General features: G+C 58.0%; 1 protein-coding gene and 1 long non-coding RNA gene across 2 annotated transcripts; both read left to right on the forward strand.

Annotated features, from left to right (window-relative positions):
- The first annotated feature begins 6,478 nt into the window (after nt 1-6,478).
- LOC120390550 (sialoadhesin-like) lies at nt 6,479-18,224 on the forward strand. Its single transcript, XM_039513280.1, has 6 exons — nt 6,479-6,533; nt 7,746-8,102; nt 9,278-9,541; nt 17,419-17,506; nt 17,887-17,926; nt 18,207-18,224. The coding sequence occupies exons 1-6, from the start codon at nt 6,494-6,496 to the stop codon at nt 18,222-18,224; spliced, it is 807 nt and encodes a 268-aa protein (XP_039369214.1). The 5' UTR covers nt 6,479-6,493.
- Nucleotides 18,225-18,815: 591 nt separating this feature from the next.
- LOC120389980 lies at nt 18,816-20,867 on the forward strand. The gene is made up of 3 exons (XR_005591003.1): nt 18,816-19,091; nt 20,367-20,410; nt 20,685-20,867. It is a non-coding gene; the product is annotated as an uncharacterized LOC120389980 (long non-coding RNA).
- The last annotated feature ends 203 nt before the right edge of the window (nt 20,868-21,070 follow it).

A 21,070-nucleotide genomic window follows, 5' to 3' on the forward strand; every position in this document is an offset into this window, starting at 1 on the left:
GGGAAATGGGGGCGCCGAGAGCCCCTGCTAAGGGGAAAGAGGTTTCAGGGAGTCCCTGACCTGGAGGGGGTGGGAGGGGGGCACACACGGAGCTGCGGGGGATGGGGGGAGCTCTGCCAACACCCGCTATGAAGTGCGCTGCCCCCTGGTAGAATGTTTTTCCTGAGCCCCACGGTTCTCCGCCCCGGTGCACCCCAAGGGGCTGGCTTAGCCTGGGAGCACAGGAGGGCGGGGACCGTCAATCCTACCTGGAACCTCAGCCCTGTTCCATGCAGAGGGTCCTTCTCTGGCCCCACGTCCACGTCCCCCCCCCCCCATGGGCACAGACAGAATTACAGCGAGGGGCGGCCTGGCCTGGGCTGCGGGTTCCTTAGCGCTGCGGGCTGGGCCCAGGCCAGCGCATAAACTAAAATCATTGGCTGCCCCCTACATTCCCCCAAGTGTCTCCCCTCAACCATCCCAAACCACCATCCGTCACCACCTGTATTTCCCCATCTCCCACCAGCACCCCACAAATCACCCCACGTGTCTCAGCAGCCCTGCGGCCCTGTGTTCTCCCAAGTGTCTCCTACCAGCCCCCCAAGCTATCAGCCTCTGCCCCCCCAAATAACCCATAGGGTCTCCTGCCAAACCACTGGTCCCAACCCCCCAAATTATCCCAAGTGTCTCCCGTCATCCCCCTATTTCCCCATGTGTCTCCCCAGCCCCTGCCCAAAACACCCACCCCCTGCACCAGCCCCATCCCTGTTCCCAACCACACAGCCCAGCTCATACCCTCCGCAGCCTCCTCGGCTCCTGCCTGCCTCTGGCCTCTCACGAGCAGTTAACAAACCCCCACGTTAACAAGGACGAGGAGCAGGATGGCAACCACAACGGTGACAGCTCGTCTGCGCCGGGCGATGGCGTCCGGCTATGGGATCGGCTGCATAACCAGGTATTTTACACCTAGGGCTTGTCATAAAATAATTTCCTAGCCAGAAGGGAATATAGCTTGGATACTGGCCCGATGGGGGCCATGTATGCAAGGCTCATCCCTCGGTGGTGCAATGCAACCACCTCTGGGGAGGGGTGCGTGGCTGTTTGACAGCTCACAGCAATGCAGAGGATGGTTTCAGGGCAGGATCAGAGGAAGGTTCCTGTGTGGAGCTGACACATGTGGGGAGAGTAAGGGAGGGGGAAGGGAACAAACTGTTGGGGTGCATCAGGGACCCCAGCAGGATGTCCTGACCCCTTGGGGGAGAGCCATGTGGGGAAGGGTATCACAGACACAAGGGGCAGGGTCGGGGTTCAGTGTCTCAGCTGGGACCAGCAAAGCCCCATAAGCAGAGATCAGCCCTGATGGCAAGGGGAGAGCCCCCTACGGAGCCCCCCTCCTTTCAGCACAGCCCCCACTAGGGCCACCCTGGGGCATCGGGGCCAGCCCTGACTGCGAGGGGAGAGCGCCCCCTGCTTAGCTCCCCCTGGCCCGTCCTGCAGCTCCGCACCCCCTAGCGCTTCCTCTGCTGCTTCCTCTCTGATAACTAGATTGTTTATGAGGTCCCGTCTCTGTGTGTATCTGTGACCACAGCCTGGGCAGAGCCAGTGTCTGATGTTACTCAACCGCTCTGAGAACGTCTCTCTGGGTAATGGGGCAACTGTCGGTCTTCACAGACATGGTCAGCTCCCAGCCTGCTGTCCTGGGCAACACAGTATGGGGAGGAGGTGAGGAGCCCTCAGTGGTGAAGGAACAGGTTAAAGACTATTTAGAAGAGCTGGACATGCACAAGTCAATGGGTCCAGATCTAATGCATCCAAGGATGCTGAGGCAATTTGCTGATGCGATTGCAGAGTCATTGGCCATTATCTTTGAAAACTCGTGGTGATCACGGGAGGTCCCGGATGATTGGAAAAAAGGCAAATTTAGTGCCTATCTTTAAAAAAGGGAAGAAGGAGAACCCAGGGAACAGCCTCACCTCAGTCCCTGGAAAAATCATGGAGCAATTCCTCAAGGAAACCATTTTGAAGCATTTGGAAGAGAGGAAGTTGATCAGGAACAGTCAACATGGATTCATCAAGGACAAGTCATACCTGATTGGATAACTGGCTCTGTGGATATGGGAAAATGTGGATGGAAAGCTGGCTAGATTGTCGGGCTCAGCAGATAGTGATCAATGGCTCCATGTCTAGTTGGCAGCCGATATCAAGCAGAGTGCCCCAAGGGTCGGTCCTGGGGCTGGTTTTGTTCAACATCTTTATCAATGACCATGGGATGGATGCACCCTCAGCAAGTTCACAGATTACACTGGGGGAGAGGTAGATACGCTGGAGGGTAGGGATAGTGACCTAGACAAATTGGAGGACTGGGCCAAAAGAAATCTGATGAGGTTCAACAAGGACAAGTGCAGAGTCCTGCACTTAGGAGGGAAGAATCCCAGGCACTGCTACAGGGGACTGACTGGCTAAGCCGCAGTTCTGCAGAAAAGGACCTGGGGGTTACAGTGGACGAGAAGCTGCATATGAGTCAGCAATGTGCCCTTGTTGCCAAGAAGGCTAACAGCATATTGGGCTGCATTAGTAGGACCATTGCCAGCAGATTGAGGGAAGTGTTTATTCCCCCCTATTTTGAGTTAAGACAACAGCTTTGGGGTGTGGACCAGCCCTGGGTCTGTGTTGCAGCAGGCTAGAGTGTCTGGCTCAGCAAGGCAGGGTCCTGGAGTCCCAGGCTGGCAGGGAAACAGGCTCAGGGGTAAATTCAGCACCTCAGGTGACAGTCCCAAGGGTGTCTCTGTGACCAAACCCATCAGTTACCTTCACCTGAGCTCACAGTAAAAGCATTTACGTAAAAGGTGGCCGTGTTACGGTAAAGTTGGTTACACACAGACAACTGCTTAGAGTCAAACAACAGACCAACATTGTTACAAACTGGAGAGATTCTATCTCCACCTTTGCTGTTGAGAGGAGCTGGTTTTTCAGGATGAGACAGTTCCTGTTGTGCCTTTATTCTCTTGAATTGGAGCTTAAGTCTGTCCACGTTTGCCTTAGCTTCTAGTTCCTGCAATCGACCATCTGCCATTCTCTTTTCATATTCAAACCCAGGCGTTCTCTCTCAGCAGCTTCTCCTTCCATAGCAGCTACTTTTTGCTTTTGTTCAAGTTCTAGCCGCTGGTTTCTCACTGCAGGCATTTTCGCTGGCTCTGCTTCCTTATCCCTGGCAATTAATAGCTTTTTCACTTCCCTCTCTGTAAGCACAATTCTTCCAGGCTTTTCTGTCAGGATCTTGATCAGGGGTCACTCACTGTAACTGATTTTTAACCCTTCAACTCTCCAATATCAAAATTAAATTTTAACAAGCACGTGGTTCCGATCTAAAGCCCAAATATCACATTCAGGGCTAGGATGACCAGACAGCAAGAAAAATCAGGAGAGGAGGTGGGGGGGTAATAGGTACCTCTATAAGAAAAAGTCCCCAAATCAAGACTGTCCCTATAAAATCAGGACATCTGCTCACCCTATTCACCGTGTACCAGCATAACTGGGACCTCAATCTTGCGACTCGAACTTCCCCTGATGAACTCTAAGCAGCTCTGAGATGACGGAATCAGGACCCAAGGATCTTTTATACAATCTCACGTCCTCTTGGACAAGGTGTCCAGCCCTGGTATGGGGCCGTATCCCCAGGGCTTCCTCCCTGGAGACACCATCTTCCTGGAGCCTCCCCAGGCTCAGTCCTTACTCAGCGTCACAGTGTGAGAGGGAGCCCGGGTGTGAGGGAGCAGGGAGCGGGGCGGATTTGACCTGGGAATGTTGCAGGGGGTTACATTGGGGATGGGTAACTTCCCTTGAAGGAAGATCCCAGATCTGTAACCTAAGCCAGGAGGGCGGTTGGGAGAATTGACACCTTCTGGCCCAGAGACTGGACAAAAGCAAAGAGGAGCTGGGGGGTCCTGGTTGTACCTACAAGCTCTGTTGTAGCCTGTGTTCCTATTGTCCAATAAACCTTCAGTTTTACCAGCTGGCTGAGAGTCACGGTGAATCGCAGGAAGTGGGGGTGCAGGGCCCTGACTCCCCCACGCTCCGTGACACAGGTTGGTTAGCCACAGGGCTCAGCAATGCCCCAGATCCAGGTTGCACCCCAGGGAGCCTGTCACAGTGGCTGGGAGCAGGGCCGGCTCCAGACCCCAGCGCACCAAGCACGCATTTGGGGTGGCATCCCGCAGGAGGGCAGCAGGCAGCTCCGGTGGACCTCCCGCAGACGTGCCTGCGGAGGGTCCGCTGGTCCCGCGGCTCTGGTGGAGCAGCCGCCGGCATGCGGCGGGCGGACCACCAGAGCCGCGGGACCAGCAACCGCCAGAGCACCCACCTGCGGCATCCTGCCCTGCTTGGGGTGGTGGAAATCCTAGAGCCGCCCCTGGCTGGGAGTCAAAACTCCTGGGTTCTGTCCCGAAGTAGGGGAGGGGAGTGGGGTCTAGTGGCTGGGAGTCAGGACTCCTGGGTTCTATTCTTGGTTTTGCCCCTGGGGGATGGGGACCCTCCTCTCACTCCGTAGGCTCAGCGGCTCCTCAGAGGTTTTGAGATCCCAGCTGGCCAGCACTAGAACAGGGCCAAGCCTCATCCCTTCACCAGGGTCTCTAAGAGCACAGGGGTCGTGGGCCTTCGAACTCTGACCCAGCAGCCCCATTTCATAGACTCTAGGACTGGAAGGGACCTCGAGAGGTCATCAAGTCCAGTCCCCTGCCCTCATGGCAGAACCAAAAACTGTCTAGACCATCCCTGAGAGACATTTCTCTAACCTGCTCTTAAATATCTCCAGAGATGGAGATTCCACAACCTCCCTCGGCAATTTATTCCAGTGTTTAACCACCCTGACAGTTGGGAACTTTTTCCTAATGTCCAACCTAAACCTCCCTTGCAGCAGTTTAAGCCCATTGCTTCTTGGCCTGTGGCTGGGGAGTCTCTGGGGCTGGACGGGGGGATTAAAAGGAACAGGCACCACCACACACGCACCCCATGTAACCAGCGCTGGGGCTGAGCTTTCACAATTTCCAGAGAGAGGGGAAGTTTCTCTGCTGCAGACAGACAACAAAGTGAAAGGCTCCCATGGGAAAAATGCTGCGTGGAGCCAGAACCCCCGAGTCCTGACTCTCATCCCCCTGCTCTAACCACTAGACCCCACGCCCCTCCCCCAGCTGGGGATAAAAACCAGAAGTCCTGATTCTCAGTCATTGTAACCACTAGATCCTATTGCTATCAAACCAGGAAGTGTGTTCGTAGCCTTTAAAGGCAACATACTATCTCGGTTCCCTTCCCTCCCCTGAGCCACCAGCCACTCACAGCGCCTGGGGCTACTGCCACATATGTAGATAAATATGATTCCTCGATACCTGCCCCCAACCTCCCTGCTCTCCCGTTAGTGTCAGCGGTGGGATCAGACTGGCGTCCCAGCTGCTAACCCAGGCCCAGGGCCCAGGTAAGAGCCACTTCTCCTTGTTTTGGGGCAAAAAGTAAGATTTGGGGAGAATGATTCTTCACATCTCTACATCACTGAAAGGAGATTAAACGGTGAGAGTTTCTTATGGGAGGGGCCCCAGCTGAGATCTGGGCCCTTTCGTGCCAGGCACTGCCCAGACACAGCCAGAGACAGTCCCTGCCCCATAGAAATTACAATTAAAATAGACAATAGGTGGGAGAGAAAACTGAGGCACAGGGAGGAGCAGTGACTGACCCGCTATCGTATGGTGGGTCCATGACAGATCTAGGAGTAGAACGTTCTCAGAGCAGTCGGGTAACATCAGACAGTGGCTCTGTCCAGGCTGTGGTCACAGATGGGACCCAATAAACAATCCAGCTATCGGAGAGGAAGCAGCCGAGGAAGTGCTGGGGGTGCAGAGCTGCAGGTGGGCCGGGTGGCTCAGCAGGGGGCTCTCCCCTCGCAGTCACGGCTGATCTCTGCTTCTGGGGCTTTGCTGTTCTCATCTGAGACACTGAACCCCAACCCTGCCCCTTGTGCCTGTGATACCCTTCCCCACATGGCTCTATCTCAAGGGGTCAGAATGCCCCTTTGGGATCCCTGCCACACCCCAAATTGATTTGTTCCATTTCACCTCCCTGACTCTCCCTGCACATGTCAGCTCCACATAGGAACAGTCCTTCGGTCCTGCCCTGAACCTGCCCTCTGCGTTGCTGTGAGCTGCCAAACAGCCACGCGCCCCTCCCCAGAGGCGGCTGCATTTCACCCCTGATGCCATGAACTCTGCACACATGGCCCACAAAGCACACGGGGGTAAAAATGCAAGCAATCCTTGCTCTGTCGGGCTAATCTCTGGGCTTTATTCCCTTCTGGTTAGGAAATTCTTTTACAAAGGGCTCTAGGAGTAAAATACCTGGTCACGCAGCCGATCCCGCGGCCGGACGCTATCACCAGGCGCAGACGAGCTGTCCCCCAGAAATGCTGCAGGTGACTCATTCCCGGCCCCTGTCCCCCCCAGGCCGGCTGAGCGCTCTGTGCTGGACAGAGATGGCCTGGGTGCTGGTCGCTGCCTTCTGCCTTCTGAGCGGTGAGTAATTCACACAGACGCGCCGCGCTGCCGCCCAGGGGGCCGGTGGGGATCGTTTCCCAGCCCTGGGAGTGCGTCTACACTGCCAGGAGGGGGCTCGGAACCGGGTTCCAGCGCAGGGAAGTCCCAGCCACTCGCGCCAGCGGCTCCAGTTCAAGCCTAGAGGGCGTCTGGCCTTGCCCTGACCCCGAGCGGCCGGGTCCTCACTGCTGGTTTCACCCGGTGGAGAACACGCCTGGTTCTCAGGGCAGAGTCAGCCTGGTCTAGCCCCGGCCACCCTGGGCTGAGCAGCGAGGGCCTCAGCCGCTCTCGGCCCCCGGGCTGCCGTTTGCCCTGTGCCACGTCCTGCCTCCAGGCTTCTCACTGCCCCGGCGAGTCGGGGCGTCTCCTGGGCCGGCCTGGAGAGCTCTGCTGCCTGCCCTGCCCGTCCGCCCAGCTCCGGCCCGGCTGGGCCCTACCGGCGTCTCGTCTGCACCTGGCTCCTTGATCAAGGGAAGCACCTGACCAAGGGCTGCCAACCCTCCAGGATTTTCCTGAGTATCCAGGAATTAAAGATTAATCTGTAATTAAAGATTGTCATGTGATGAAACCTCCAGGAATTTGTCCAACCAAAGTTGGCAACTCTAACCTGATCCCTCGCCAGTGCAGCTCCTCCTGCCATCAGGGCCTCTGGCCCAAGGACCAAACACCCAGCTATGCGGGGGCTGAACTGAGAGGGGATGAGGGGTGCACTGAGGGGCGATACTGGGAGGTGAAGTGAGGGATTTAGGGGGTCTGAACTGGGGGGGGTGAACTAATGGGATGCAGAGGACAGACTAGATTAGAGGGGGGGCTGCACAGATGTGGGGGAGGAGGTCAGCCTGGGCTAATGGGAGAACTCGGGGGGACAGGAGTGATTTGGGGGCTGGGGTGCTGCATTGCCGTTCACGGGATGGGCTGATGTTGGGGGGGAGGCATCTGAAATTCCCCTTCCCCAATTCACAGGGGGGCGCTGGCTGGGCTCACTGTCACCCCCACACCGGGAGAGGGCAGGGGGCTCAGACAGCCCCTCAACACAACATCCCCAATTGTGTGTTAAAGCCCCTGGTTTGGGGGCTGAGCTGATGCTGGCCTCTCCCGGCGGGATCTGTGCGGCAGCCCAGCCTGCGGGGCGGGTTCCCCAACTCGCTGGGGCCGGTCACCAGTCTGATCCCCGATTCCTGTCCCCGGCAGGTGCCTGCGCCCAGGAGTGGTGTGTGACACTCGCACCAGGGCCCCTTGCTGGATGGGTCGGCTCCTGCGTGACCATCCCCTGCTCCTTCACCTACCCCGCAGGGTGGACGGTCAGTGCCGTGAACTGGACACGGGACGGGAATCAAACCGTGTATCACTCGGATGAAGCTCGTGTCCGCGCTGCCTTCAAGGGGCGCGTCCACTACCTGGGGAACAAGCAGCACAACTGCTCCCTGCGGGTGGCGGGGCTGCGCCCCAGCGATCAGGGCACCTACCGCTTCCGGTTCGAAGTAGTGGGCGATGGCAGCAGCCGTAACGCATGGACGGGTCAGCCAGGACAGCAGCTCAATGTCTCCGGTAACCAGGACCCACCACCCCCACCCCTCCAGGTCTCTCTCTCTCACACACACACATGTTCCATTTCTGCCTTGCTCTGAAATCCAAGTGCTTAGAGCTGGGAGCCAGGAGTAAAGCTGGGGGAGTGGTTAGAGGAGCGACCAGGACTCCTGGGTTCTCTCCCCAGATCTAGGGGAAGGGGGGGAGTGGTTAGAGCAGGGGGGGACTTGTGGGTCAGACTCCTGGGCTGTGTTGTCAGACCCGCATCCCCGTCACTCTGTCTAACCCACGGCCTGTGCTGAAGAGCCGCTGAGACTGACCCTGCAGCCAGCGTAATGCAGCAGGCGTGAGGGGCTCTCGGGGGGAGCCCAATAGTGGGACTGGGACCCTGCAGGACCCCCCCGGCAGAAGAGCGGGAGTGGGTAAAATGTGCTTTGTTGTGGGGGGGGGGTTCAGGTGGGCAAAAAACAGGCTGTGGGAATTGACAAGAAAACACTAAATCTCATAAATGTACCAAGAGTCGCCTACTGGGGAAATTGCTAAATATTTTGTTTGAGCTTCTCTTTCCTCTCCATGTTTCTCTCCCTCGCTCCAAACCTCGGGAAATGCACTGGCCCAAGGCAGGTCAGAGACGCGTTCGGTGATAACAGGAGTTACAGTGTGTTTGTACCTGGCTCAAGCAAGATTTGTTTGATTCTTTTGGTGGTAAAAATTGGGTCTGAATTCCGTTGGTATCGATCATATCTTCACCCACCGGTTTCTGTCTGTCAGTCGGTTGGTTTTTAGCAGCGTGGGGGAATGTGTCTTTCTTGCGGGATTTGTGGGATCGAAGGTTTTTGTGGCTGGGAGGGGATGAAAATGCAAAAACCAAAGCCGGGCACTTGAATAACAGGAACGGGACAGAATTCAAAACAGTCCCGCTTAGGGCTCTGCTCTGAGGCCCGATGTGTGGTGCCCCCACTGGCGGCTGCCCCCCTCCGGGCAGACCCAGCGCTCCCCGTGTCTCAGGCCAAATTTTGCTGCTCTCCCCCATTGCCAGGAGCCCTCATTGCCCCGGCCAGTCGAGCTCCCAGGCTGGGCCGTGCCCGCCCCCTGGGGGCTGCTCCCCGCTCTGCAGCCAGGCCGTGGCCCCTGGGAGGTGCCAGCCCCAGGGCCCAGCAGGGTTCAATGGCTCCCGACCTCCCTTCTCCTCACAGCCCATCCGTGCCAGCCCTCCCTGGAGAGCCGACTGAAACCGGGACCCTCCCTCACCTGCTCCGTGGGGGCCAACTGCTCCCATCACCCCTCCTGGTACGACCGAGATGGCGCGCGGCCGAGCCCAGAGCAAACCCCGGGCGGGGCTGGGGTGACCGAGCTGCAAATATCCCCGTCCCAGCTGGACCCCGGCGCGGCGCTGAGATGCCAGGTGGATGGATACAGGGATGAGTGTGACTCTGCCCAATCCCAGCCCCTGGGGACAGGTGAGCTCTGCTGCTAGACATGGCGTGGGTAGAGCAGGGGGGCTGGGAGCCAGGATGCCTGGGTTCTATCCCTGACACAGGGAGGGGAGAAGAGGGAGGACTAGTGGTTAGAGCGGGGGAGCAGGGAGTCAGGATTCTTGGCTTCTATCCCCAGTTCTTGGATGGGAGTGGTCTAGGGGTTAAAGTGGGTGAGACTCAGTGTCAGGACTCCTGAGTTCTTTCCCCAGCTCTGGGAGGGGAGTGGATCTGTCGGTGAGAGCAGGGGGTGCTGAGAATCAGGACTCCCGGGTTCCATTCCCTCTAAAACTGTCATCGGGCTTCAGCATATATTCCTGCCCCATGGGATTTGACAGGGAAAGACCTGTCCCTTCGCTCAGTCCCGGGGCCTCTCTGACAAACTCTCACCTGACTCTCGCCCTCAGTCGCCCCCAACGTGCCCAGGGTCGAGGTTTCGTGGCCGGCAGGGAAGGCAGCGCTAAGGGAAGGTGACAATTTTACCCTGCGCTGCCAGGCTGCTGCCCTGTGGCCCATCGCCAGGTACGTCTGGTCCCGCGGGGACGTGTGGCTGACAGGAACCAGGAAGGATTTACGTGTTCGCAAGGCAGCCGTCTCTGACGGAGGGAGCTACGCGTGCGGGGTCTGGGTCTCCGGCCCCGGCTGGGGGTATCTGAGCCTCTCTGCGAGGGAATCGGTCCAAGTTCAGCGTAAGCAGCGAGGGCTGGCGAGAGCCTCCTCCCTCGCAGCCCCCGATACGCCCCACACAGCCTCCTGGAGCAGCCCCGCGTGCCCCCACCTCATCCCCCTGCTTCACCCCCCCAGCTTCACCCCACCCACCTCATGAGCCCCAGACTCATATTCCACCCCTGCCTCCTAATAACCGGGTCCGGTCAATCCCTGTGCTGCTCCTCTAGGCTGGGCCCCCAACCTCCTCTGCATCCCTCCCATGGCTGGGCCCATCAGCGACACATTCAGTTCGTGTCCCCCACACACACACCTGCCCTGGGCCCCCAGCCCCCTCCGGGACACTGCCCATCCCCCAACCTGACCCGGGGCCCCATTCCACACTGAGCAGCGCCCTGTCCCAATTGCCTTGAGCCCCCAGACCCTTCTGGGGGACCCCTCCCCCTTATCCCCATGCCACCCTGCCTGTTCTCACCCCCAGGAGCCACATGGGCCAGGCCCTGCCCCTCACCCCCTGCTCTGGATCCCTTCTCCCCTCTGGGCCAGGTCCCCCCACTCTCCGTTCACTCCCCGTGTCTCCGTCTCGCCCCCTAGACGCCCCCACAGGTGTCCGTGTTACGGCAGCGCCGGGCACCAGCCTGCAGGAAGGGGAATCGGTGACGCTAACGTGCAGTTACACCAGCAGCCTCCCCGCCCCCGACTCCTACGCCTGGTACCGGGGCGGCCGGCAGCTGTGGGGATCCCGGTGGGAAATGGGGTTTGTGACGCAGTAGGGAGTGGGGTGGACTGACCTGGGAATGTGTCTAGTTTTACTGGGACTGTCTGCATGGGGGATGGGAGAGCTGGGGGTGACTTTTTTGAGGGACGATACCTGAGCCTGTAACCTGAGCCGGGAGGGGGAGGGGGCCAGGTGCCACCTTTGCCCGGGACACTGGACAAAGGCTGGAGGAGGAGCCGGGGGGAGGGTGGCAGGAGACGGCTGCAGGGGAGTTTCAGTTTGAAGCTGGCTGGGGAAACGAAGGGAAACCCCAGGACTGGGGTCTAAGATCCCTGCCCCCCGGAGGGACCTGGCTGAGGGGTCCAGGTTGTACCCACAAGCTCTGCTTGGGACTGTGTCCTGTCGTCTAATAAACCTTCTGTTTTACTGGCTGGCTGAGAGTCACGGTGAATTGCCGGAAGAGGGGGGTGCAGGACCCCGACTTCCCCCCACTCCATGACAACTGGTGGCAGAGGTGGGATCTACTGCACCCCATGGATGGCGCGTCCTGCAGTAAGTGACTGGGAAGCAGTGAAACGAAGGGGGATTGACAGGGACCAGGCATGCTGTGCTGAAGACTCAGAGAGGAGCGGGGGACGGAGGAGCTACGCTTAACCCCTGAGAGATGGGGACCTGAGAAGGGCTGGCACACAAGGGGTCCCCTGGAAAGCGTGGGGAGCGGCAAGCACCCAGGCCTGCGAGGGGCCAGCAAGCAGGTGTACAGCAAGCGCCTTAAGAGCGACCTGGTGGCGCTGTGCAGGCAGAGGGGGCTCCGCATTGGGAGGCTCACCAAAGACCAGCTGATTGCCCAGCTGGAGGAGGAAGGTCGCTCGAATGAACCGATCCCTGTCTCTGAGGGAAGCAGCCCGGCAGATGCAGCACAGGCACCACTGTCTGTTCCAGCTGGGAGTGGTCAGCCGGCTGCTGCGGGCTTCCCGAGACCCCTCCTACCTATCCTAGGGGAAGGGCTGGGAGGAGCCCAGTGAATACCACGGGCACCGTGACCCCCCTGGCCAGCAGGGGATCCTCCCGGCGGAGCTCCCCATCGCTGGAGCTGAGGCGGCTGAAATGGGAGAAGGAAATAAGGCTAAAAGAGCTGGAGCTGAGGCAGCAGGAACTGATGAAGGAGGGAGCAGAACGGGAGAAACAAAGACAGAATGAAAAAAAACGGAGGCAGCATAAAGAGCGACAGAGACAGCATGAGCTGGAGCTGGCCAAGCTGAGGAGCAGCGACCCCCCGGCTGCGGTGAGTGAGGGGGACCCAGGACTGCATGGAGATTTGATAAGTGCGTCCTGGCCCGGCGTAAGGAAGGGGAGGACAGAGATGACTTCCTGAATGCCTGTGAGACGGCCTGCGAGCTGCACAGGGTTGACCCGGCAGAGGCTCCAGTTTCTCACCCCGTTACTGGACCCCAAAGCCGTGGCGATGTACAGCCGAATGAAAGGGGCGGAGGCAGGGAACTATGAACTGTTGAAAAAGGCCCTGCTCCGCGAGTTTGGGCTGACTCCCGAGATGTACCAGAGTGAGGGTAAAACCGCTGAGGTCACATATCTAGAACTGGCCCTCCGGATGCAGGGATACGCCCACACGTGGGCAGATGGGGCCCCAGCTAGGGAGGACGTGCTTAACTTAATGGTACTGGAGCAATTGTATGAACAGTGTCCATCCAACCTGAAGCTGTGGTTGGTGGACAAAAAGCCAGAGGACCTGCGACGCGCAGGGCGGCTGGCTGACGAGTCTGTGACCAGCCAGTCAGGGGGTGGCAGGGAGAAGTCCCATTAGATCAGATCCACCATGATGCAAAGAGAAAGTCACCCTGGGACCTCCCAAAGGGGAACCCTGGAGAACCCCCTCCCAAGGGGAACATCCGGCGTCAGGACCAACCAACCAGCTCCAGGAGACCAACGGGACATGAGCTGCTATTACTGTGGCCAGAGAGGCCACATACGGACCCAGTGCCCCAAGCTCAGGGACAGACTGAGCAGACTGAACCCACACAGGGTTAACTGGGTAGTGACCCATCCAGATGAGGGGCTGGCTTCCGAGGCATGACGCCCTGTCCTTGGGAAGGATATCACACCGGATGCACAGAACCCTACCCTGGTGGGGAGGAGGTGATCAGGAACAAGGCTCAGAGGGGCTGCGGCTTCCGACCCAGCCAGCGAGAGGGAGCTGGTCCCCATCCCTTCCCCAGCCGCTGAGTTCCATGCCGAGTTGCAGAGAAATCCGAGTTGCAGAAGCTAAGGGACCTGGCCAATCTCAATGTGGTACAAACCCTGGGAAGAGGTTGCAAGGAGAGGTTCCTATACCGAGAGTGGGCTCCCCCAGGGGAGATGGAATCATGGGGGATCAGGAGGCAGCTGTTGGACCCCAGAAGTATCACTGCAAGCTAATATACCTGGCCCATGACATCCCTCTCGCAGGGCACCAGGGGATCCGGTGCACCAGGCAGAGGCTGCTACAGAACTTTTACTGGCCTGGGGTCTTTACTACTGGCCAACCGTACTGCTGATCCTGTGACCCCTGTCAGAGGGTGGGGAAGGCCCGGGACAAGGGGAAAGCAGCTTTGAAACCCTTGCCCATCATAGAAGAACCTTTCCAGAGGATGGCTATGAACATAGTGGGACCTCTCAGCAAAACAACCCGGTCGGGAAAGAAATACATTCTGGTGGTGGTGGATTTCGCCACCCGCTACCCCAGGCAGTGCCCTTATCGTCCATTTAAGCAGACACCGTGGCAGATGCGCTGCTAATCATTTTCAGCCCAGTGGGGTGCCCCAAGGAAGTCTTGACAGACCAAGGGTCCAACTTCATGTGAGCCCTGCTCCGGTGCTTGTGGGAGAAATGTGGGATCCGGCACACCTGGGCCTCAGCGTATCACCCCCAGTCCAACGGGCTGGTGGAGAGGTTCAATGGGACGCTAAAGATGATGCTAAAAAGATACATGAACCAGCACCCGCAGGACTGGAACACGTATTTACCTCACCTGCTGTTCGCATACAGGGAAGTACCCAGGAGTCTACCGGGTTTTCGCCTTTCAAACTGTTATACGGCAGAAGGGTAAGGGGATCCCTAGACCTGATGAGAGACGAATGGGAGGGGAAGACCACTCCCGATGAAAAGTCAGTGGTGAAGTATGTCCTGACCTTCCATAAAAACTTGCTAAGTTCATGGGCCTGGTCAGGAAAAATCTGGCCAGAGCCCAGAGGAAGCAAAAGGTCAGGAATCAGGTGATGGTTCTCATCCCCGTGAGGAAAAACAAATTCCAGGCTGCTTGGGAAGGGCCTTTCAAGGTTGTCAAGCAACTAAATGAGGTAAACTATGTGGTGGAGCTGTCGAACCGGGCACACCACCGCCGGGCGTACCATGTCAATATGATGAAGCCATTTTATGACAGGGGGAATGTGGTGTTGGCCATGTGTGGACATTGGGAGGAGCAGGGAGATGACCCTTTAGTAAATCTATTCCCTGGAACAAGAGCTGCTTCCTCCCTGGAAGCAATTCCCCTCTGTGATCGACTAACCCCTGCCCAGCAAGCTGAGATCAGAGGGGTGCTGCATCTGTACCAACAGCTGTTTTCCAACCAGCCTACATGCACTAATCTGACTGACCACCGGGTGAAGACCGGATCGCACCCACCTATAAGATGCTCCCCCTTCCGAGTCACAGGAAAAACTGTGCAGGAGCTAAAAAAAAGACGTCAGGGACATGCTGGCTTTGGGGGTGATCCAGCCCTTGGGCCTCGCCGGTAGTGCAGGTCCCCAAGAAGGACGGGTCGGTCCAGTTCTGTGTGGACTATCAAAAGTTTAATGCCATCACTGTATCCGATGCCTACCCCATGCCCAGGCCTGACAAGCTCCTAGACAAGCTGGGAGAAGCTCGGTACCTCACTACCATGGATCTTACCAAGGGCTACTGGCAAGTGCTGCTGGATGCAGATACCAGGCTGAATTTGGCCTTCATCACCCGTCTGGGGCTCTATGAGTTCCTGGCCCTGCCTTTGGGCCTCAAGGAAGCGCCAGCCACCTTCCAGCGCCTGGTGGATCAGCTACTGAGAGGGGTGGAGAGTTTTGCCGTGGCGTGTATTGACAACATCTGCGTCTTTAGCCGGACCTGGGAGGACCACGTGTCCCAGGTTAAACAAGTGCTAAACCGACTCCAGGAGGCTGGGCTGACCATAAAGGCTGAGAAGTGCAAGGTGGGGATGGCTGAAGTATCTTACCTGGGCCATCGGGAAGCCAGACAAGGTGGTCTGGACCAAGCAGTGCCAGAGGGCTCTCCGGGCGCTGAAGAAAGCTCTGGTCAGTGGCCCAGCTCTGGCAAATCCAGACTTTAACAAGCCCTTGATGGTGTTCACCGACGCCTCAGACACAGGGCTGGGGGCGGTGCTAATGCAGGATAACAAAAAGGGGAAGAAACACCCCATCTGTACCTAAGTGTAAGCAGAGACAGGATGAGCTCTACCCTGACATCTGGTGGTGATTTATGGTGAGCGTGGAAAAGAATTTCAGGGGCTGATCTTGTTTGCATAGGCACATCCACCCTGCCTAGCATAGCCCACGGCAGCCTAAAATGGTCACTTTGACAGCTGTGGGATCCTCGATTTCTCTGTTATTGGGGCAGAAGGAATAAAGTGTTGTCACCCTGATTATGTGAATGAGGGACTATGAACCTGTTTTATGACAGAGGGACTCACCATCAACTAAGTAGCACTCACTAGACGAGGGACATGGGTTCCAAACCCCAGTGAATTGAGAGAGACTGGGGACTGGTATGTGTATGTAGGAGTCTGGGTCCTTCTTTGAGGGCCAGGAACACCAAGTGCATCTGTTCTTGTCTCCACTGTTGAAGAGCAGCATTAATTTTGATTCCATTAGGAATCTAACTAGAGCTGAGCTGAGTCCACTTTGGGCTAATAGTGCACCAGTACTGGGGCTCCCCTACATTAAGCTGAAATCACTAAAAGAGTTGAGTGCTGTGTTAACTAGTGTGGGTGCCAGAAGATCTATTGCTAAGCAGCTAACAGAGCGGGGCAGTTTGCAGCACAGTTGGAGCAGCCCGTGGAGCGGAGCTGAGTGGTTCACGGGTCAGCTGGAAGAGCAACACAGCTGGTGGTGCAGCTGGTGGATTGGAGCCAGTCATGGTGAAGGCTGCAGCAGAACTCCACGGAGAGGTGGGGCAGTCGGCCCAGACCCATGTAAGGTGCCCCTTAACTCCCCGTGTGCCCCCCACATTTCCACCCAGGCGGTGGGGGTAAAACTCTGCAGATAAACTTTTGAACTCTGGGACTGCACTGACCAGGAACAGAGACTTTTGGGTTGTTGGACTTTAGGGTGATTGGACTTAAGACCCTGAGGGGAAAAGGACACTGCCAAACTTACTTGGTGGGTCTTTTGCTCATGGTTTGTGTTATAATCCTGTTTGTGGTGTTTCCCCAATGTAATGCCACATTGTTTCCCTCCTTTATTAAAAGGATTTTGTTAAACTCAGACTCTGTGCTTGCGAGAGGGGAAGTGTTGCCTCCTAGAGGCGCCCGGGGGGTGGGGTGTAATTGTCCCAGGTCACTGGGTGGGGGCTCGAGCCGGGTTTGCCTTGTGTTATTGAAACAGAACCCCTGGATACTGACCCTGGCCCTTGTTGCTGCCAACTCAGAGGGGCAGAAGGGTTACATAAGCAAAAAGTTCCTACCCTGGGAGCAAAACTATGCGGCCATCAAAAGAAATGCCTGGTCATGGTGTCACGGAGTGGGGGGAAGAAAGGGTCCTGCACCCCCCACTTCCTGCAATTCACCCTGACTCTCAGCCAGCCAGTAAAACAGAAGGTTTATTAGACGACAGGAACACAGCTCCAAGCAGAGCTTGTAGGTACAACCAGGACCCCTCAGCCAGGTCCCTCTGGGGGGCAGGGATCTTAGACCCCAGTCCTGGGGTTTCCCTTCATTTCCCCAGCCAGCTTCAAACTGAAACTCCCCTGCAGCCGTCTCCTGCCACCCTCCCCACAGCTCCTCCTCCAGCCTTTGTCCAGTGTCCCAGGCAAAGGTGTCACCTGGCCCCATCCCCCTCCCGGCTCAGGTTACAGGCTCAGGTATCGTCCCTCAAATAAAGTCACCCCCTGCTCTCCCATCCCCCATGAAGACAGTCCCAGTAAAACTAGACACATTCCCATGCCCGTGCGGCGTTGCTGTGCGGCTGTTACCCAGCTGCTCTGCCCCAGATATGGCTGCATCTAAGCACCAAGTTACCCATCCCTCTGCAGTGGCAGCATGCGGCTGTTTCGCAGCTGCCCCACCCCAGAGGTGGCTGCATCTTAGCACCACGTGTCATGCTCCATCCCGAGGCAGCCTCACTGTGTGGTTGTTACCCAGCTGCCATCCATCAGCAAAAGGGGTTCAAAAATCTGCTGCAGGGTTGATCCAATAACCCTCCTTTCTCCTTTCCAGTCCCCGGGACACCCACATACATCATAGGGCTTACTGTTGTGCTTGTCCTGTTACTGCTGGTGGGGCTGGTCGGCGTCACAGCTTGGAGGTATTTGCGCTTTGGCAAACCGGTAATATCCACATCTCTGATCTCTGGCAATCCCCATCCCCTCCCCCTGGCCTTTGCCGGAGAACCCCGCGCAATCCAGGACTGAGAATTGCAGAGCCAGTGCAGATGCATCGAAACCCAGCTGAGGGGAGGTGATTGAATGGTGGTGGTTGGGTCCCACACAGATACCTGACACCCGCAAGGGGCCTGGGAAGGGCTGGGTGGCCTCCTGGTGAAACGGCTGGGCTGGTCGTCAGGAGAGCAGGGGTCGAGCCCAGGCAGGAGGTTCTATTTTGTGGGAGCCTTTGTCCTGTTCCTTCCCCCCTGAACCGAAGCAGATGATGTTTTGCCTCTGAGCTGTTGGTTTCCTTTCTTTGCAGTAAGATGCGGCGCAAACGCCAGGGAATGAGCAGCACTGCGGTAAGTGCGTCTATGGGGCTGGGAGCCAGGACTCCTGGGTTCTATCGCCAGCTCTGCTGCTGAGTCACTGCACGACTTTAGATGAGCTCTGTCCCTTAGTTTCCCCCTCCATAGAACAGGATCATAAAATTCCACTCCTGAAGCAGGTCAGAAGGTCTTTCCGATCCCCTGGGTAGTTTATCTGGGGGGAGAGGGGCTCTGTGCATTTTCCTTTGTTATTACACATCACCGAGCAGTCCCAGAGCAGTGACTCGCGGCCTCACTTCTCCCTGCCTTGCAGCACCAGCCCCCCAGGTAACAGCAGGGCCTGGCTCTGAGCTACTCTGCAGGGGGTGGGTTTGGGGTGGAGCCTGCACATTAGGAGAATGTCCCCAAGGGTGAGCTTGATCCGTGTGTGTGTCTGTCTGTTTGTCCCTTGTGCCCTGTGCTGCAGGGCATGAGACCTGCTCCCTGTGGGTGTCCCTGCTGGAGGGGGGAGCCCTGTTCAGGGCAGGGCCTGGATTGCAGCCAATACCCCTACAGCAGAGGTCCCCAAATTTTTTTCTGGCGCCCTCCCTTACCTATAACGGGATCTGTCCATGTCCCCCAGCCCCAGGCTGGGAGCGAGGCCAGAGTTGCTGTTGGGAGCTGGGGTTGGGGCCGAGGCTGGGACTGAGGCCAGAGCTGGTGCTGGGGCAGAGTGGGGCTCGGTGGCTCTCCCTCCCCACCCCCCATGGGGGCTGGCTCTAGCCCTGCCATGCCACCCCGAGAGTTCCCCCAGGCCCTCCCAGGGTGCTGCGCCCCACAGTTTGGGGACCACTGCTCTACAAGGGAAAGGCCCTGTGCCCCCTCCCTGCCCCCCGCCCCGAGCCAGCCAGTCCCCTGCTCTGGGGCTGGATTGGAGCCAGTGCCCCCTAGTGGGGAAAGGCCCCATTCCCCAAATCCATGACTCATGTCTGCTCTGGGGAGCTTTAGCCCAGGGGTCCCCCCCAGCCACTGACCCACAGGGGTTCTGCGCTGTCGACCGACGCAGCCTGTCCCATCCCCAGCCACAGCGCTGCAGCCGACCCAGCGCTAGCAACCAAACGCCTCGCGCCATCCCCACCCCCCTAACGTTCTCTCTTTCCATGGCACCGGGCAATCCCACATCTACAGCCAGCCGATGAACATGGGCAAAGTACCACAGGTGAGTGACTCATTCCTCTGTGTACACGGGGCCCAGGACTCCTGGGTTCTCTTCCCAGCACTGGGAGGAGTGGGCCCAGTGGTTAGAGTGGGGAGGGGTGGGCTATGAGTCTTTTGTCTGTTCCTACAAGGAAGCCCAGGACTTTCCTTCTTACCCATCACGTTCACACTGATCCTCGTCATCCACTTTCTCTCCTCCTGCTTCTGCCTGGGGTTCGAGGCGACCAGTCTCAGCTCATGCAATCTCTGTCCAGGAACCTCACGCGCCCTGCGAAGGCCGGGCTGATGGCAGCGTTGTGTTTATACAGGACGGTGCCACTGAAATCTTTCTTCTCAGGGTCATACCCAGGGTTCAGGTACCAGGCCAGGGAGTTATGGTCAGGTTATTTGTCCTTCTGGCGTTCAGGAGGCAGGACTGATAGCGGCACGAGATGGACAGACAGGCCCCTGTCCAAGCGATCTGGGACACGGGCACCTTGGCAGATTGGTCAGAGTAACACAGGAAGCCTGGAAGCAGCAGAGTGACAGAGATGGCAGCGAGGGGCAGGCTGGCCGGGCACTTCCGGTGCCAAACTGGGACTCAGGAGATTGGGGTTTGATTCCCAGCACTAAACTCCCTACTCAGCTCATGATGTGGCTCTGTGCCTCAGTTTCCCCATCTGTACAATGAGGAGAATCCAGAAGTCCTGGCTCCCAGCCCCCCCTGCTCTAATCACTAGACCCCACTCCCCTCCCAGGGCTGGGAGAGAGCCCAGGAGTCCTGGCTACCAGCCTCCTGCTCTAACTCAGTAGCTGCCGGATGGGTTTGCCACAGTGCAAACAGTGTCACATTTCAGCTAAACGCGGGGCACCGGTTGCCCACTGCCTGGGAGGCTGCGAGTCCGTGTGTAGCTCTCGCTGGTGCATGGATCACTCTAGGAGTTGGACACGCGGTGACAGTCATCACTCAGCTGGTGACTTTAGTACAATTGAGCAGAGACGGGACCTTGTTCCTGCCACTGTCTGTGTTACTGGCCTGGGCCTCCCTGTGTCCCGGTGACGCTGGATCTAAACCAGGCCGAGGTGACGCTGCTGAAGGGAGCGGGCAGCGGCTTGCGCAGCCCCTCACGGCTGTATGGTCACCTCACTGGCATTCACTTTCGATAAACCCATGGGCTATAGGGGGTGGGGGGCGGGTGGTTTTAGGGGGCTGGTGGGAGACACTTGGGGGATTCAGGGGCTGGTGGTTTGGGGGCCCCAGATCTAATAACAGAAACTCTTTTCCCTTTCCCACGAGGTGCTGAGTTTTCCCACAAGCCAGAGACGGAGTCACCCTATGAGGTGAGTGCAGGGTCTGTTACCCTCCCCCCGGCCCCGCTGCCCCCTGCTGGCAGGGGTGTGTGAGTGGCTGCAGCCACCCCATCCCCCGCAGTGCAAATCCCTGCCCCCTGCTGGGTGGAACTGGCGCTGCCCGAGTGTGTGTGTCAGACCCCGTCCTGCTACCGGCTCAGGGGAGATTCCCCCAGCCACAGAGTGTCCGGTCCTGGCAGCACCCACCCCGCTGGCCCTGGGCCCGTCGAGCAGGGATCTCACTGGGTCTCTGTTTGGGCTACAGGAACTCCAAGGACGGACCCAGGATATTTACGACGAGTTGGTCTTACCCCAAGCTGGTTCCCACTAAGCTCTGCTGAAATCCCGACCAGCCGGGGACCCCTCTGCACGGCCAGGACCTTAAAGCCATCGCTCAGTGGGGCCAGATCCCAGCAGGGGTCCACAAGTGCGGACTTTCCATTGTGCTGGGGGGGGGGGGCGGGGGCTTGACCCCTGGCTCAGCCCCAGGCTCCACCCCTTCCCTCAAGGCCACACCCATTTTCCCCAGTGAGTGCTCCAGCCCCAGCACACCCATCGAGTCGGCATCTATGCTGGGGTCAAGCAGCCATAGCTCCATTGGAATGAATGGGGCCAGACCCCTAGTTGGGGTGACATGGCCGTCACTGCACT

Source organism: Mauremys reevesii, linkage group 24 (assembly GCF_016161935.1).
Source record: "Mauremys reevesii isolate NIE-2019 linkage group 24, ASM1616193v1, whole genome shotgun sequence".
In the NCBI taxonomy this organism is placed as follows: domain Eukaryota; kingdom Metazoa; phylum Chordata; order Testudines; family Geoemydidae; genus Mauremys; species Mauremys reevesii.

Coding starts and splice junctions, on each gene's coding strand:
- LOC120390550 (XM_039513280.1), top strand. CDS start 6,494: ATGGCCTGGGTGCTGGTCGCTGCCTTCTGCCTTCTGAGCG. Junction 8,103..9,277: donor ACAGCAGCTCAATGTCTCCG/GTAACCAGGACC, acceptor TTCTCCTCACAG/CCCATCCGTGCCAGCCCTCC. Junction 9,542..17,418: donor ATCCCAGCCCCTGGGGACAG/GTGAGCTCTGCT, acceptor TCTCCTTTCCAG/TCCCCGGGACACCCACATAC.